General features: G+C 44.5%; 1 protein-coding gene across 6 annotated transcripts in view; it reads right to left on the reverse strand.

The window, feature by feature from the left end:
* Positions 1–2,324: 2,324 nt before the first annotated feature.
* The window catches only part of Ift81 (intraflagellar transport 81), a 155,747-nt gene continuing 139,590 nt past the window's right edge, over positions 2,325–18,481 (reverse strand). For all 6 annotated transcript variants that reach the window (XM_059249699.1, XM_059249698.1, XM_059249700.1 and 3 more), the window contains 5 exons: positions 14,275–14,361; positions 13,086–13,157; positions 12,038–12,123; positions 6,632–6,677; positions 2,325–3,026 (listed from right to left, as the gene is read on the reverse strand). In XM_059249699.1, coding sequence (XP_059105682.1) covers positions 2,844–3,026; positions 6,632–6,677; positions 12,038–12,123; positions 13,086–13,157; positions 14,275–14,361 — 474 coding nt within the window. In that variant the 3' untranslated portion in view covers positions 2,325–2,843. The remainder of the gene's footprint in view (positions 3,027–6,631; positions 6,678–12,037; positions 12,124–13,085; positions 13,158–14,274; positions 14,362–18,481) is intronic.

The raw sequence follows: 18,481 nt of genomic DNA on the forward strand, positions 1-18,481 counted from the left end.
TGTAAGCGCCTATGTAGAAACAAGCCTCTTATTCACACTCATCAGGCACCAGCGCTGGGCGAGTACCTGTGTAAGATGAGGATTGTCTGACACACACACCTCCACAGTTATTTTTCAATATAAACTTTGCCTTTGTAAAAGACAGCTTTGTCTGCCTTACTCACGACGCATTTTTTTTTTTTCAAATTCAAATCCCAAGAATCCTGCCAATTTACACATTTTTAGTTGGAGTGCATACATAGCCTCTTATTTGACTCAAATTATTTTTAAAAATGCTTGGTATCATTTTAGCATTAAAAACTTAAGAAACACATTTGGAAAGTGCACAGAGCTTAAAATTTTCCCAAAGATGTATAAATGTCATGCATGCTCAGAATTCGGCAGAATGGCAAGCTTCAAATCAAGGCAGATGTGACTCAACGGCTTCTTTTAGAATTGCTGCCTGCCGAATTAAAGCAACATGGCAGGAGCCATCAGCCTAAAGGGCCAGCCCGAGGGTTACCGGGTTCTGGTTTGAATTCCCTTCACTTTCCAGTGTTCTGAGGTCCTCTAGCCGCTCCCCAGCTCTGGAAAAACGTGACCTTGAATTCAGCTGATCGGAACAGGAAGCATATCCTTCTTCTGTATTCTTCGCGAAGGGCAACCTTTACAGGATTATTTCCTGAACCAACAGTGGGGGAGAGGGAGCTGCCGTTGACAGTCAGTCCCCACAACAGCTGGCAACAGCAGCCCCAGAGAAGGAAATCTGACTGCAAAGGCAGACTCAGAGGCTACATTCTTCTCCTTTATTTGGGCCACCACGTGAAAGACACATCATTTTCTAAAATGATTAAGTACTCTCATCAATTAGCCAGCTAGAATATTAACCTTAGAGGAAAAACTGGAGCAAGCTCTTCTTTACTAAGTACCAGCTGTCAGACACCGTCAGGGTTAGTCAAAGCTCGTTACTGTTCCAATCAAACCGTGGACGAATGGAAGGAAGTCTGCATGAAACCCATTAAGTCGCATTACTAAGTGTCCAATGTTACATAAAAGCTATAAATAACTTGTTCTTTTAGAGGTTTTTTTTCAATTTGCTTTTCTTGAAGTAATAACGATGTTCTGTCTCAATTAATAAAGCAATTTTGGAGCTGCCTTTGTTTGTAATCCGCACACTTGTTCTGTGCAGAGGAAAGATGGCAGGTGATAATCAATCAGAGCCCCGAGCAGGCCTGCGGGCTGCCGCCGCTCACCACCCCAAAACTTCAGGGCAGAAGCAGAGGGAGTGTAGGGCTAACGCAGATCAGCCTCTAGGTTTAATAATCTTGTGAGAGTTTCTCCAGGGGGATAAAATGAGGTTTCTGTAAAAGTCATCTACTCTTTCAAGTGGTTGTTACAGAAATCACACTCTGGCTAACGAAGCATCATATATTACTGAAGACATACCAAGCCTACAGCTAATCTGGCATAAACATCATCTGCCTCAGTGTCCAGAAATGATGACTGAATTAAGGAGGGTTTCCCTCCACACACTAATGCACAGCCTTGCCTCTTTAGCTTCTGATCGGTCAAAGGAAGGAACAAGAGTGCTGGTAGCTGACCCTTGCCCAGGTGAGAGGGTGAATAAACTGAGGGCCAGACTCACCCATCCAAACTGGAATGCTCATCTTCTCCTTCCTCCTTTTCTCTTCTTTGTGAGCGTGTGTGTGTGTGTGTGTGTGTGTGTGTGTACAAGTGCCCATGTGCACATCTGTGTGTGAATGCATTTGAGTGTGTAGCATGTGTGGAGCAGAGGCTGACACTGTGATTCTGATTACTAATGAACTTTCAATACTAAGAGCAGATCAAACTCGGGACAAAGAGATGCATGTCTGTGTATTTTACACAACACAAATTTTCATTCCTTTTTTTTTTTTTTAAGGGCAGTTAAAAAGAACTAGCCTATGAAGGACAGACTAACAATTTAAAAACCTGAGTTTTCGACTCTAAAAGCAAGAATTCTGAAAAACAGATTGAAACCAAAATGAAGCAAAAGAGAACATACGAGTTTACTATCTTTCTTTAAGGAAAATGAAAGTAATCTTTAAGTATCTAGCCAAATGAAGCAGAGGCCGGAAGCGCTTTGGACTCCTAAATTGTACCAGGAATCTTGTGTTAGCTTTCCAGCCCACGTCACGTCCAAATTTTATGACAATTTTTATATTTATAATAGCAGTCCTCAGTACAATCGTATGATTGTATTATTAGCTTTCCATTTGATGTTTGGTGAAAATGAGTAATAATCCTGTAAGATGAGAAGTGAATATTATAAAATACTTGTAAAAGAAAAAACTGACACCAGTATATTATTTCAGATCAATAGCCATGCCATGGTCCAGGCTTTATTTGCTTTTAAATCACACGAAGAGAAGAAACGCTTTTCAAAATGTTAAACCGGCTTGCATTTAAAGAAGAGGAAGAAACTGAAGTGAAACCCTCGGGGCTGCTGACTTCAGACAAATGTTTCTTCAAAACAAGAGATACTAGTTCCTAAAAGAGTCCTCTGAAGTCTGGAAAAAGATCGAGAAAACATTAATCCACTGGTTATTACAGCTTTAAAAACTAGATGGTCCTTAATGGACACATGTTTACATCACAGATAGCAAGCTTAGTCTTTTCTCATAAAACTCAGGATACCACTTGACGTCTAAACTAAACAAACAACGCAAGCCTCTTCTTCATGGTAAAAAGACCCAATCTGCTTTCGCTTCATTTTCCAAGACAACTTTAGGAGGAAGGAGTCTGAAAAAGCAAAGGATGAACAAATCCCTTCCAAGAAGGAAGCGCGTTGTGCGGTGCTGCCCTCACGGCCATCGACACAGGGCTCAGAGCACCAGACGGTCCTCTCCGCCCTCCTGAATCACCTGACCGATGGAAATCTGGTTTTGTTGCTTTAGAAAGCACTGCTTTTTACATTCCATCAGCTGCTCGAGATCACGCCACATCTTTGCTTGCTTCATATTTGGCCCATGGCTTTCTCGTACAGCCTTTTGCTTTTCCCGGAGTTTCTACCATTCAAAACAAAAGCAGTAACAGTAAATTATTGGTTAAGGAGACTGACTTCTGTCATCATGAGGCAGAGGAGTATGGCGTGGTTTGTACATTTCATAAGTGATAACGAAGCAACTATGTTCTCCTCTAAAACATTTACACTAAGAATATTGAAAAAGTTAACTAAATTTAAGGTACCTGTAGAAAACCCTGAAGTTAAAAGGATCAGAAAAAGGAGCTGGAGCGATGACTCAGGGGTTAAGAACACTTGCTATTCTTGCAGAAGACTCAGGTTTGAGTCCCAGCACCTACATGGTGGCTCACAACCATCTGGAATTCCAGTCCAGGGCCTCCAATACATACGTGTGGTACAGTTATGTACATGCAGGCAACGGTCACACACCCAACAAACAAACAGATCGCTTCTCAACCTTTGGGTTAAGGTCAAGTGTAAGAAACAAACAAAAAAATCAGGAGAAAACAAAAGGAGGGGAGGGGGAGGGGAGGGGGAGGGAGGGAAGGGGAAGGGAGAGGAGAGAATGGAAGGGGAGGGGAGGAAAGGGGAAGGAGAGGAAGGGAGGGGAGGGGAGGGTACAGGAGGGGAGGGGAGGGGAGGGGAGGGGAGGAAAGGGGAAGAAGAGGAAGGGAGGGGAGGGGAGGGTACAGGATGGGATGGGAGGGTAGGGGAGGGAAAGACAAAGGAATCAGGGAAGCGGTCTGGTCTGAGGTTCAGCTGTGGCTCTGTCACCAGTTAGAAGCAAAGTCTCGGGTCCCTGGACCTCAGCTTTCTCAACTGCCAACTGCAGCTAGTAACAGGGAATAATAAAACTATGTGCCTTATACTCCTCTTCTTCATGTGCTAACACAGATGGGAATACTTGATAACCTATATCGTGTTGTGTATGTTATCGTTAGATGCTAGATTTGACCCTGAAGTACAGTCTATGTAAGTTCAAATTATCAAACCACATGCATGTCTTCTTCAGAGACAGCAGTGATTTTTTTTAAAAAGATGTTTACCATTTAATAAGCCAAAATTTTTATGAGAAATATTTTTTATAAATAAGACCAGAGACAGGAGGGTCTCTGAGTTCTAGGCCAGCCTGGTCTACAAAGTGAATTACGGGACTCTAGGGTTACAAAGAGAAACTCTGTCTCAAAAAAAAAAAAAAAAAAAAAAAAAGAGACAGAAAGACTTGCTTCTTTTTACTCTATATGTATGGGTGTTTTGCCTGTATGTATGTCTGTCTGTGCACCATGTGCATGTCTGGTCCTTATGAAGGCCAGAAGAGGGCGTTGGATCCCCTGGAACTAGAGTTACAGATACATGTGAGCTGCCATGTAGGTGCTGGGAATTGAACCTGGGTCCTGTGGGAAAGCAGACAGTGCTTTTAACCACTGAGCCATCTCTGCAGCCCCCAAAATTATTTTTGTTACTAACAGTCTAGATAGTTCCACCTGCTAAAACTGTTTGACTCACCGACTATAACTCTAAAGAGAAGCACAAAATGTTTTCGACTAATTGCAAAACTATGCTTTGGTTCTGTAAACTGAGGAAGGCTGACTGAAAAGAGCAGTCAGCAAGAAGAGACAGCGAGGACGAGGGGTGGGGCTGGCAGTGTACATATATGGAAAGAGTGTGACAGAAAGAGCAGCAGACCACGGTGTGAGGGAGACAAGTGAACGCACAGCAGCCACGCACAGGAACACACTCATCTTTCCTTTTAGGACACAGCTCGTCACCACGCAGGACACATGGGAGTGCTGGGGGCTGATGCTTGCCCAAATAAGAGGATGAACCAGGATGGAGGGGAGATTTAAACCACTGATTAAATACTGCCCACCCCAGTTATGGATACTAAAAGCAAATACAACAGGAAACAGGGACAGAACACACAGGAGGATTTCAGATATAATTGTAATGTAACCAACTATTTTTTTATATAACACAGAAAGCACATGATTAGGATGTGAAAATTTATGTTGTGAGTGATGTATCTCACAACATGTTTATGTTCACAGATTAGAAGTATTTGGAAAGACCAAAGTATACAAAGAATTTTATGAGTTCTGAGGATGACTATTTCAGATATGGTAAACCTAAACTATAACTTTTCTTGTATTACTGAAATAATTTCTTTGCCAAAAATGCTAACAACCTCTAAAGATTATTTAAAGAGCCGACTCCGGGTGGAGGTGATGCTCAGTGGGTAAGAGTGTTTGCTGCTGCAGCATGAGGACCTGGTTTGGGATCCCAGCACCTCCACCCGGAACCTCAGCATAGAGACAGAAGACCCTGGGGCTTGGTGAGGGACGACCTCAGCTCTCACAGTCTAGTGCGAGGCCCTGTCTCAAGGGAGTGGGTAGAGAGCAATACAAGAGGGCACTTAGCACACTCTTGGAAACACTAGCTTTACCCTGGGCTGCCTTGGCCATTGAGATCCTCTCTACAAGTGAGGAGTGGGGAGCTGAGGTTGTGGTTATGGCTCAGTCTGGCTCATTCTGCTTCAAAAGACTTTATATCCCACTGCTCCGACAGCTCCCCCGAGATCCTGCTGAAGTAAAACATTACACTGGAAGGAGCAGGAACTTCTCCTTGGTGCTACGGACTGAAACCAGGCTCTTGTACATGATCAGCATGTGAATTACCACCGAGCTTCACCCAGGCCAAGGTAAAGCTGTAAATGATTTAGAAATTAAGCTTGTAAAGGGATTTAAGATTTCATAAACATTTCTGTACACATTAACATCCATCCAGACACTTTTCCTAATTAAAAGGTTGTGTGTGTGTGTGAGGGAGAGGGAGGGAGAGAGGGAGAGAGAGATGTTTTGTCTACATGAAAGTCTTCTGGAATTGAAGTTATAGACAGTTGTGAGTCACTAATGTGGGTACTGGGAATTGACCCTGGTCCTCTAGAGGAACAGCCAGTGCTCTTAACCACTGAGCCATCTCTCCAGCCCCCCAGGACTTCTCTAAATAAGAGAAACAGGGGAATAGTTTCATATTAATATAACATGGACTCTTTAGATGCAAGTCTACTGATAATTATACTAACTTCTAAAAATCTAAACATCTATTGTCAATGTATTTTACAAATGAATGTTTATATAAACTAATTAAAATACATTAATTTACTTTCTCTTTCTTTCTTTCTTCCTTCCTTCCTTTCTTTTCACTTATTTATTTTTTTAAATGGTTTTTCAAAACAGGGTTTCTCTGTGTAGTTCTGGCTGTCCTGGAACTCACTCTGTAGACCAGGCTGGTCTTGAACTCAGAGATCCGCCTGCCTCTGCCTCCAAGTACTAGGATTAAAAGCGCGCGCGCGCACACACACACACACACACACACACACACACACACACACACTTACTTGAGATGTGTTTGGAGGTCAGAGGACCTCTCATGGGAGTTGGTTATCTCCTTCTAGTGTAGGAGTCCTGGAGAACGAACTCAGGTCACCAGGCTAACCACACTCACTCTAACACTCAGCGCTATCTCACTGGTCCCTTTCAATTCTTAAGAAAGGAATTAACACCCCTGAAACTGGAGCCTTCCAAAAGAACGACAATGTCAGAGCTCTGCAACAGTCTGAATTAGAAACACTAAAAAAATCATTCTTACCTTACCAAGGTTTTCTTGTTCAGTAATATTTTTGGTGTACTGTTCCCTAGGGAGTCAACACAATGATTTAACTTCAACTTGAGTTGATTCAAACACACAACTAAATTATAAATGAGCATATCGATATCCATGTACAGTCAGGACAGAATCAGAATAAAGCTCAGATACTTTGTTTTTCTTCAGGTTTAGTCATTTCTTCTAGTAAACAGTAATGTAAAGGGGGAGGGCACAGCATTATATGGGAAATTAAGTTAAGAAAATTAAGATGTTAAGTACTATTTTTGGTTAATCTACCCTTAAAACTAAGGCAAACAATTTGCTTAAATGTCACGTTACCTTGCAGAGTCTGCAGACAGAAGGGGGACACATGAACAAACGCTGACCAGTGTCTGAGTCTGCAGCTTTGCTCCAGGAGAACTGACCTCCAGGAGAACTCACGACTTCAGAAACTGTAAGCGAATGCTATGCACTTCTCCAGTGCACGCAATACTGAAAACTCATAGACCTAACACATGTAGATGGGGAACTGTTTAGGTAGATTATAGTATATCTAGTCAAAGGACTAATACAGAGTTGTGATAAAGAATGAGACAAGTCTACACGTACTGAAGTGGAAAAATTATAAATAAATTATGAAGGTAGTTTAATATTATTTTATATATACACGTTTATATGTACATATATTTCTAATGCATTTGCTAACATATACACATGCAGATGTATTAGCATTTGTTTTTTTATTTTTTAAGATCTCATGTAGCCCAGTATGGCCTCAAGCTTAGTGTATAACCAAGGCTAGCCTTGGATTCCCGACAGTCGTGCCTTGCCTCTCAAGTGCTGGTGTTCACAGGGTGGGCCACACACACTTCATTTTTCTTTCTTTCTTTCTCTCTTTCTTTCCTTTTTACAGAGTCTGACTAGATATCTGGCTGGTCTTGAATTCACTTACTTGTAGACCAGACTGGCCTTGAGCCCACATAGATCTGCCAGCCTCTGCCTCCTGAGTGTTAGGATTAAAGGCGTGTACCACGTAAACACACCTTTAACAAGGACCCATCATTTTCTCAGGCTGGCCTCAAACTCAGGTATCTCAAGCTAGTCCTACCCATAATCCTCTAATCTCAGCCTTCCAAGTGTGAAGGTCACAGGTGTATGTCAACATGCACATCTTGAAAGCACTCAATATTCATGTAGGCTACTCCATAATGATTAGTTTTTGGTTTTAAAAATATTATTATTATTATTTATTTATTTATTTATTTTTGGTTTTTCGAGACAGGGTTTCTCTGTGTAGCTTTGCGCCTTTCCTGGAACTCACTCTGTAGGACCAGGCTGGCCTCGAACTCACAGAGATCCGCCTGCCTCTGCCTCCCAAGTGCTGGGATTAAAGGCGTGTGCCACCACCAGCCGGCTAAAAATATTTTTATAAGATAAAAAACTTAATTTAAAGTAAAACAATAAATGTATTTAAAAATCAAAGTACAATTATATTTTAATGCTGCATAAGAAAAAAGCAAGATTTAAAGTAGGTGACATGTTAAGGTCACAGACTGAAGGGTAAAGACTAAGGAACAGATGGCAAGTGTGCAGACTAGTTTATGCCAACTGGACACAAGCAAAAGTCATTTAGGAAAAGGGACTCTCCACTGAGAAAATGCCTCCACAAGACTGGGCCAGAGGTAAGGCTGCAACGCATTTTCTAATCAGTAATAAAGGTAAAAGGGCCCTGATCACTGTGGGTGATGCCACTCCAGGGCTGATGGTCTTGGGTGAAAGGGGGTCCTGGGTAAAAGAAAGCAGCTGCACAAGTCAGGAGGAGCAAGCCAGTGGGCAGCACCCCTCCACGGCCTCTGCTTCAGCTCCTGCCTCCAGGTTCCTGTCCTGCTCCAGTTCCTGTCCTGACTTCCCAATACTTACAAGCTCACACAAACCTTTTCCTCCCCAAATTGATTTTGGTCAATGGTGTTTTATCACAGCAATGAAAACCCTAACTAATAAGGGATATGGAAGGAGACTTTAGATCTTATAAGTGATTGTTAGTTTACTTTCGGGGAGGGATGTTTCCAGACACGGTTTTTCTGTGTAAAAGCCCTGGTCTTGAACTTACAGTGATCCACCTGCCTCTGCCTCCTGAGTGCAGGGATTAAAGGCCTGTACTACCATGCCTGGCTAGATTGAAATGCAAACATTGTTTTTTATCTCTCTGTGCAAACTTAGATTGTACTATTAGAAGAATAAAGCAAGATAAGATGGAGAATCTAAGATATCATAAACCACAAAAGGGAAAACCCAGCTGCAGCAGCAGAGAACGATCATGTCTCTGCAGTAGAGGGAACGAGAGTGACTAAGCCAAGGAGAATAGCAGAGAAAACACATGTCCTTGTGGGGAAGCACAGGTGGTATCTGCACACAGGAACAAGGGTGGAGACCCTCAACAATCCCATGCGCCTCGATTTTGCCCTTGAAATTCATGAAACACAAGGTCCAACTGCTCGCTTTCCAATTTCCCCAAATGACTGCTAGGATGAGTTAAATGCCATAGTAACCCAAGAAGAATGTATGCTGGGATTAAAGGTGTGTGCCACCCCCTCCCCCCCCCCCAGGGGTACACACTTTTAATCCCAGCACTTGGGAGGCAGAAGCAGGTGGATCTCTGAGTTCAAGGCCAGCCTGGTCTACAAAGTGAGTTCCAGGACAGCTAGGACTACACAGAGAAACCCTGTCCCAGGGTGGGGCAAAGTATGGTCACAGCTCAGATGACTTTAAGGACTTCACTAATTCACTAGTATCTTAGGTCTGAGACTTGTCCAAATTGTATCAGCATTCTCATTTACATAAATTTCTCAGGAAACCAACAGGCTTACTACAGTAGTATGCTAGCCTCAATCTGGCATGTACAGGCTCTAGTTTGTACCGGGGACCCTGGTGAGAAGGCAGGTGGGGGTGGGGTTAAAAACAACAAGAACAACAACAACAGACCCAAGCTATTTCTTAAACCTTGGGGCTAATTAAAAAGAACCAGAATATTGAAAATGGAATGACAATAAGTGTTGCCTCTGTAGATGGAGATACACACACACACACACACACACACACACACACACCACCCCGGAGCTGAGGACCGAACCCAGGGCCTTGTGCTTGCTAGGCAAGCACTCTACCACTGAGCTAAATCTCCAACCCCATACAGTTTTAAACATTTATCCATGAATTTACAATGCAACCAACACTATATTTTCACATTACTCTTCAGAATTACTTTTTCATTACAACTTTTGAATTGATTTGTGTACGTGTGTGCACTCGCATTTGCACACATGCATCGGTGGACACCTGCAGGAGTGTGTCCTCATCTTCCACACTGTGGAGGGTCCCAGGGGTCTTAGTCGGGTTGTCAGGCTTGGTGGCAAGCACCTCCTCCCTTCCAGTCATTTTGCTATAACATTTGAATGGACACATGCTGTAGCCACGGCGCAGTACTTTTCCATTCAACACCTAGGGACGATGGCAGTCTGTAAGACTGTGTCTACGTACGCGCACGTACGCACGCACGCACACAGGCGCACTCAGCCACGCGGGCTGTGGAGAAGCCAGAGGTGGACTCCAGCCTTTCTCGCGTGCTTCCCTTCCTCATGTCAAAAGCAGTCTCTCTCACTGAACCCAGAGCGTGTGTTTGGACAGACTGGCTGGCCAGTGAGCCCCACGGCAGACGCCTGTCTCTGAGCTCCAGTGCTGGGGTTATAGGCACATGCCACCATATCTGTTCTCTGGCTTGTTTTTGTTTGTTTGTTTACTTATTTGGTATATTGAGACAGGGTTTCTCTGTGTAGCCCTGGCTGTCCTGGAAATTGCTCTGTAGACCAGGCTGGCCTTGAACTCACAGATCTGCTTGCCTCTGCCCTCCCGAGTGCTGGGATTAAGGCGTGCGCCACCACTGCCCGGCGACCGTGCCTGTTGTTCTGTGGGTGCTGGAGACCCCCCCCCATTCAGGTCCTCATGCTTGCACAGTCAGCGCCTCACCCCTGGAGCCTCCTCCCCAGCTATAACGACCTTGTTTTAAGTAAGAATTATTTGACATTTGTTTATTGTGTATGTGTATGCACATTCAAACACCTGTGCCACAGCACGTGTGTGGGGGTCGGAGAACAGCTTGTGGGACTCGGGTCTCTTCTTTTGCTATGTGGGTTCTGGGGGTTAAACCCAGGTCATCCGGGTTGGCAGTAAGCACCCTTACCCACTAATCCACCCTGCTGGCCCCATACTGATTTTGTAGTGATGAAGTACATACACCCTGTCAGAAAATGATCGGACATTTAACAGTTCAGAAGCAATTATTTCTTTCTTCCTTTTTAGACTGACAACCTTGAAGAAGTGAATTAAATTTCTAAAATGTCTAATTTTCAAGAACAAATCAACTATTCTCATTTCTTACCACCGACAATATAGACCATAAGCACAAAGTTTACACTACTTGAAAAGACCTGAATAAGGACTTTTGAGTTTCATATGTGAGAGCATGTATTAAAATCACTCTCTTCATAGGGGAGCTCCGCTCTGGCTTGCCCTCCAGTGTACTACATAGACTGCTACAGACTACTTCCTAGGCTCCTTCCGGTAACACCAATGCACAGCCACTCAAAATACGCACTGCAGCTTCAAATGTGACCCCTACCCTTTTGTCTTCTTCCTGGATAGTAAAAAGAGAATATCTGAACTGTGATGATGGACGAAGAAGGCTTATCTTCCATTACTGCATTTTATTACAACTTGCAATTTAGCTATAAACGCATTTGAAGGCAAGCGTTGATTCATTATGGTGGGCCACAAGTTGAGACTACAGTCACCATTTAAGGACTAGGCAGTATTTACACCCGTTCTCATTTCAAAGGCTGACAGCGCTGCAGTCACATGGTTTCCAGCTAAAAAGCAGTCGTCACCCTGCACAATTAACAAGCAGATGCCCAGAGTGCCAGCCACAGGCGCTTAAAGAGACACCACTAAAACCTTAATGCTTATGAAGAGCAAACAGACAAGAGCACGTGTTCTCGGAGGTGGGAGTGGGGGTAAGTGATTAATGGGACTTGAAAGGGTTTGGAGCCAGATAACGGTGATGACTCAGCACTGCAAAGGTAATCAGGGCCGCTAACTGCACGCTTAGAGGTGGCCAAAGTGTAAATTTTATATTTTATATAAACATATAAATATTTACTACATGAAAAAAAGCAAGCAAGCAATACAATTATATATATTCCTACCCCATTAGGAGGGCTAGAATAGCCTAAGGTTCAGTCTTCAGTGGTAGCTTAGCATGTGATAGCTGAAACGCTCTGTATGTTTCTATCTTGGTTATAAAGCTCTACAGGTGAAAACACTGAGTAAGTCGGTACAAACATAAAAATGACTTGCCTGATTGCTTTCCTTTTTTCCTGGTGATCGGAAGAGACGTACGCCTTCATCTCATCAGTCGCCCGACGAAGCTGGACTTCCAGGTTCTAAAGGCAAAGACGGGCTTCAGGAAGTCTTTACTGCTGGGGGACCTCAGAAGGGGCCTACAAAATGGCTCAGCAGGTAAAGGTACCTGCCACAAAGTCTAACAACCCGACTTCCATCGCCAGCACCAACGCAGTCGGAGGAGAGAACCGAGTCCTGCAAGTTGTTCTCAGACCTCCACAGCTGCCCCCGGGCACATGGTACTCACGGGCACACACAGACACAACCAATTAACCCATCAGTCCATCAACCAATGGAATAAGTTTTTGACCTCCACAGCTGCCCCCGGGCACATGGTACTCACGGGCACACACAGACACAACCAATCAACCCATCAGTCCATCAACCAATGGAATAAGTTTTTGACCTCCACAGCTGCCCCCGGGCACATGGTACTCACGGGCACACACAGACACAACCAATCAACCCATCAGTCCATCAACCAATGGAATAAGTTTTTGACCTCCACAGCTGCCCCCGGGCACATGGTACTCACGGGCACACACAGACACAACCAATCAACCCATCAGTCCATCAACCAATGGAATAAGTTTTTGACCTCCACAGCTGTCCCCGGGCACATGGTACTCACGGGCACACACAGACACAACCAATCAACCCATCAGTCCATCAACCAATGGAATAAGTTTTTGACCTCCACAGCTGCCCCCGGGCACATGGTACTCACGGGCACACACAGACACTACCAATCAACCCATCAGTCCATCAACCAATGGAATAAGTTTTAGCCAGGCCTGGTGATGCATGTCTTTGATCTCAGCCCTCAGGAAGCAGAGGCAGGTAGACCTCTGTGAGTTCGAGCCCAGCCTGGTCTACAGAGCGAGCTTTAGATCAGCCAAGACTACATTGAGAAACCCCGTCTTGAAAAACAAGAACAATAAACAAACAAATGATAATATTTAAAATTTTCAGGAAGGCTTCTGATGCACATTCTTTGTCTTACCTTAATCACACAGTTTGTATAATGGTATTTACTTTCCTCCTGAATACATTCTTCACGGAGCGCTCGCACTTCCTGCAATAGAGAATGTTAAATGGGCAGCCGATTATTGAAAGGATACAAGAGAAGTTGGCTTTACATGCACACCAGAGGAGTGAGCATCAGAATCATCTCCCAGCACAAGCTCTACTACAGTAACGGCATGGCTACCACCGGTCCCAGACTACTCCTAGCACTTTCTAACCCGCAGCTGCAGTGACTCAGTCACTAAGCTCTACTGTGACCAGCACTGCTAAGAGCTAGGGACACAGCACTGAGGAAAAGAGTCAGGTCTCTGCTCTCCTAAACAAGGAAATAGGAATGAAGGATATTTCCAATGAGTACAGGTGTTATGTGGGGTCCATGGCACAGGAAGGTGCACCAGGCTGATGAGGAGATGGGAAATGCTAGGGAAAGTGATCAGAAAAGTCTTTGAGGGCAGGACAGACAGCTTAGCAGTTGAGAGCACTTGACTGCTTTTTCTGAGGTTCTGAGTTCAATTCCCAGTGACCACATTGTGGCTTACAACCATCTATAGTGGGATCATATTCCTCCTGGTGTGCATGAAGACAGAGCACTCATAAACATGAACAAATAAATCTTAAAAAAAGACAGAAAGAAAACTCTTTGAGGAGGTGATGACTTTCAGGCTGAGATCCATGTGATGAAAATAAAAGGGGAGAGAAGACAGAGTGTCCCTGCAGAGAGGAGAGTACACACAAAAGCCTGGAGGTGGAACTGAGCTTGGCCAGTCTGGAGTGCCGGACAAGGAGGACCGCAGGACACTGGTATGACCTTGACAAGGCAGGCGGATCCCCACACAACAGAATCTGGAGGTTAACTTTCACTCTAGTGCAGCGGGAAGTCAACGGAGGGTGGCCTATATTGGAAACTAGTTTCTTTGTCTGCTCTAGGAGATCAAATGTAGGAAGACAAGAGCATCGGACAGATGGTTACTACAGAGTCGAGGCAAGAGAATATGGTACGGATGGAAAAACTCAGTGTATGAATATAGAGTTTAAAGGAATCAAGATTTCTGATGCTTTGGAGGCAGGCTAGGAGATGATGATAAAGAATGTAAGAACTGAGGGAGTGAGAATGTCACACATGGGTAGCTTTTGCTAAAGGGTTGAAATAAAAACTCCCTTCTTACCTGTTCTAATTTGGACCGATTGCTTTCAAGGCCTGCTGTGCAGCTATCATACTGGGCTTTCTTCTCGTCACACTCCTGGGTCAGTTCCTAGTTTGAAAAGGGCAAATGATGAAGTGAAAAACAAACGCATAAAACGTGGCTCCGAAACAATGCACGTCCTTGTCAGTCTCGTAACTGAACTCTAAGCACCTTGGCATACTGACGAGTTATTTATACAACAATCGGACATTTGAGAATTATGACAGATGGAGGTGCTGATAAGAATAATAGCTACCATGTCCTCATCTGTGTGCCAGGCTCTTGCTTAGGAGCCGGGAATACGACAGTGAACAAAACAGCATTCCCCTAAGTAATGCTCAGAGCACACAGATTCTAAGAGCTTCAGTGGACAGATGCAGCCTGGACCGGAGCACATAGGACTCTCAGACCTAAACCAGGCTTGGGGGGCAGTGGGGCCGACTTCCTGGAGAAACTGATATCTACACTGAGAAGGAGGGATTAGTAAGAATGGGTAGGGTAAGGTGAGAAAGGGGAAGGAAATGCTTTTTAAAAAACAAAAACAAATGGAATACTATGTGTGAAGGATTGGAAGCAAAGGGGAAGGAAAACTCAGGAACGTATGAGCAGTCCATTGTCAGAGTGGGTCTGAGAATATCCAGAGAAGAGGATGAAGATGTACAGAGAGCATGATAAGAACTTTCTGAACCCTATTAGGGCACAGGAACTGGGCCCTGGACAATAGTGAAACCTTCCAACAACATCCTGAAGGAGGCACTGACTGTTAATTCCATAGGATGCTCAGAGAAGACTCAGAAAGACTCCACAGCTGTGAAGGGCAGAGTCAGCCTGAGCTCAGCCTCCTTTGGGAGTTTCCAAATGTCGTCACACATTTTGAGGGAGATAATCTAAAAATCTGCTGCAAATACACAGGGATGCTAAGTATCTGTAAATACTTGCTAAACCCCAGAGCTGAACTGAATTGCCGAGGAAGTGGGATCATCAGAACTAGAAACCAGAGGCGGACAGTGGCTCTCTTCGGGAAATGAGTCTGGACAGCAGAGGGGTAGTGATATGCACAGGGTAGAAGAAACCCCTGGGAACACGAGGGTGAGGGACTGGGACTGAGGGACCCCATGGCAGACCCAAGCTGATTTCAATGTGGGAACTTCCAAAGGGTCAGGGGTTAAAGAGTAAGGGTCAAATCAGCCTGAAAATGACCTTGGTTCCACACAGTAGCATTCTTGGATACGAGCGAGCACCGCCGTGGAGGAGTCGTATGGTACGTGCTGTCTCTGTTGTGTGGACTCCATATGGCTTGGGGACATTTCTACAACAGCAGAAAGACTGAGAGGATCTGTGTGTATCAAAAGGAGCTAAGGGAGGCCAGTGAGCTGGCTCAGTGGTACCAGCACTCGTGACAGGCCTGACCTCCAAATTCAATCCCTGGGACCCATGCAGCAGGGAAAACCGACTCCCACAAGTTGTCCTCTAACTCCCATGCATGTACACACACACACACACACACACACACACACACACACACCAAAATAAATGGATGTAACAATTATCTGTCCCTTAAGTAGGAAAAAGGGCAGCAGCTGTGTATACTTCAACAGCTTCTCAATAAGATGAGCTTGCTACAGTTGATGACAGAGCCTCCTTTAAAACAAACAAACAAACAAACAAAGAGGGTATTACTATGGAGTTCTGGCTGGTCTGGAACTTAAACTTAGTATGTAGACCAGTCTGGTCTCAACCTCAGAGATCTGCCTGCCTGCCTCTGCCTCTGGAGTGCTGAGATTAAAGACCTGTATCACAACGACTGGCCGATGACAGCTTTTTTTTTTTCTTTTCTTAGTCTGTGAATTTGAAATCCAAATCAGTCAAGATACAGCATGACTGCCATGGGTGCCTGAACTCAGGCTGACTAGAGGTTTAGGTCTCTCCACCCACATGGGCTAACAACTTGCCAGCTGAGGTATTAGCCCCAAACTAGCTCCTCGCTTATGACAATTCTAAAACATTAGACTAGATAACTGAATGACTGCCACCCGCTGCCAGGATTCAAGAGATACACAATCCATGGGGCATGGTGGCACATGCTTGTAATCCTGGCTTTTAGGAGGCTGAGAGAAGAGGAGAAGTGTGAGTCTAACAGTCATACTCTGTTTCACATAATAAGAGAGACAGACATTAGTGTGCACACACATACACATAATAAAATAAAATGAATGAACCAAAAAATAGAATTTGAGGTTTGGAGAGATGGGTTGAAGGCGAGGCTCACAACCAGAGGGCTTGAGTTTGGTTACCAGCACCCATGTCAGGAGGCCCACAACCTCTTTTAACTCCAGCTCCAGGGCATCTAATGTCCTCTTCTGGCCTTTATGCGCCCCCATACAAACGAACGAACGAACGAACGAATGAATGAATGAAGGAACAAACAAACGAATGACCTTCAGGGAGCGTGACGGCTTGAAAGGAAGGTGTGAAATATAGGGAGCAATGGTGAGCACTGGTAACCATGAGGTGAATCTAAACTAGACATGGCCTATAAAGTAGGAATTAAGACAGTAAAAACCCCATGATAGCTACTCTCAGAGATGGAGAGATAAGAATAAAATGCCAGAGGACACCACCACCTGTGTGGGGGAGAACTGGGGGTGTTAAATTATTCCAAAAAATCTGTGTATTGGTAAATGATGTTACTTAACCTTAGTGTTTATTAAGCCAAGAATAAGTGTGAAAAAGCGGAAATTATAAGCAAAGTAGAGGACAGAAAGGGAGGAAATAAAGGAAGAAAAATCAGCTCCTGGAACGGAAGGGGGACAGGAAGAACTTCAGCAAAGAACCAGCACGGTACGCAGGATACACAAGAGGAAAAGTCCAGACACCCACGATCTGAGTAAACACAGGGTAGCACAGCCACACAAAGGCCAGCTCTCTGTGTGCATAGACATACAGGACATCACAAGGGCACAGAAAGCTGAGTGAGAAGAACTAAAAGGGATTCACCAGAGCAACACGAAACCTGGCTCACCAGCTTCACGAGCAAAACAACCCCAGGAAAAGCATCAAGAGTAACCTCAGAAACCATAAAGAGAAGACACAGCTCACCAGGAAAGCATTTTTGTTTGTTTGATTTTGTAAGCAGTTTTTAGGTGTGGTAAAACACACCACACGTGGAGTTTATTATCTTGGTGGTGGTGGTGGTTTTTGTTTTTCAAGACAGGGTTTCTCTGTGTAGCCCTGGCTGGCCTCAAATTTGCTCTGTAGACCAGGTTGGCCTTGAACTCAGATCCACCTGCCTCTGCTCCTGAGTGCTGGGATTAAAGGTGTGCAATTTTCTTGTTTTTAAAAAAAGTTGCTAGGAGCAAGTGGGAGAATGTCAAGGGATGTCTCTCCCAGCTACAACAGTGTGACATAATCAAAGCACACAGGCAAACACTGAGAAAGACATCACTATAGTAACAAAACTCTGCTGCCAGAGGAGGCGAAGAAGTTAAAAACGGTGAGAAGTTAGTAAGACCAGACCAAACCAGTTTCCTCACTTTTCAAGGTGGGAGTTAACGGATGCTGTCTAAGGAAATGAGTGATTAAGACAGTTAGACACACAATGGCTAAGACAAAACCACAAGCTAGAACACACAGTCACAGCTTTCAAAGGGGAGAAGTCTGTGCCGAGAGAAAAGACCTTACCACAAGGTAACAGGGCTTCTGTAGACTGGGGATTTAGCAGCTTAGTGAAGGAACTGGATGGGACACGAGGCCAGGCCTTAGGCCTGGGATGGGGAGAAAGCTGTAGAGGGGCGTGGCTGCCCCCTCTATAGCAGCAGCCTCTGTGGTCCAAGATGACCTCAATTCCCTTCCACCCCAGGCTACTTCAAGGGCTGGGCTGCAGGTGTTTGCCACAGGCCCAGTTCCATTCGGTGCTGGGGACTGAACCTAGGGTTCTGTGCAGGCCGGGCAAGCACTCTACCAAGTGAGCTATATATCCCTACTCCATTTTCTTTCCCTTAAACATTCTGTGCAGCTTGAACTATGAATAGTTTTGGGTTTTTGTAGTTTTTTGAGACAAGATCTCCTGGAGCCCATGATGGCTTCCAGCTCAAGATGTAGCTATAACCAAGGATGACCTTGGACCTCTGGTCCTTCTAGCTCCACCACATTCAGCTTAGCTTTACTTTTAAGAGAAAAAAAGCAATGA

Source organism: Peromyscus eremicus, chromosome 23 (assembly GCF_949786415.1).
Source record: "Peromyscus eremicus chromosome 23, PerEre_H2_v1, whole genome shotgun sequence".
In the NCBI taxonomy this organism is placed as follows: domain Eukaryota; kingdom Metazoa; phylum Chordata; class Mammalia; order Rodentia; family Cricetidae; genus Peromyscus; species Peromyscus eremicus.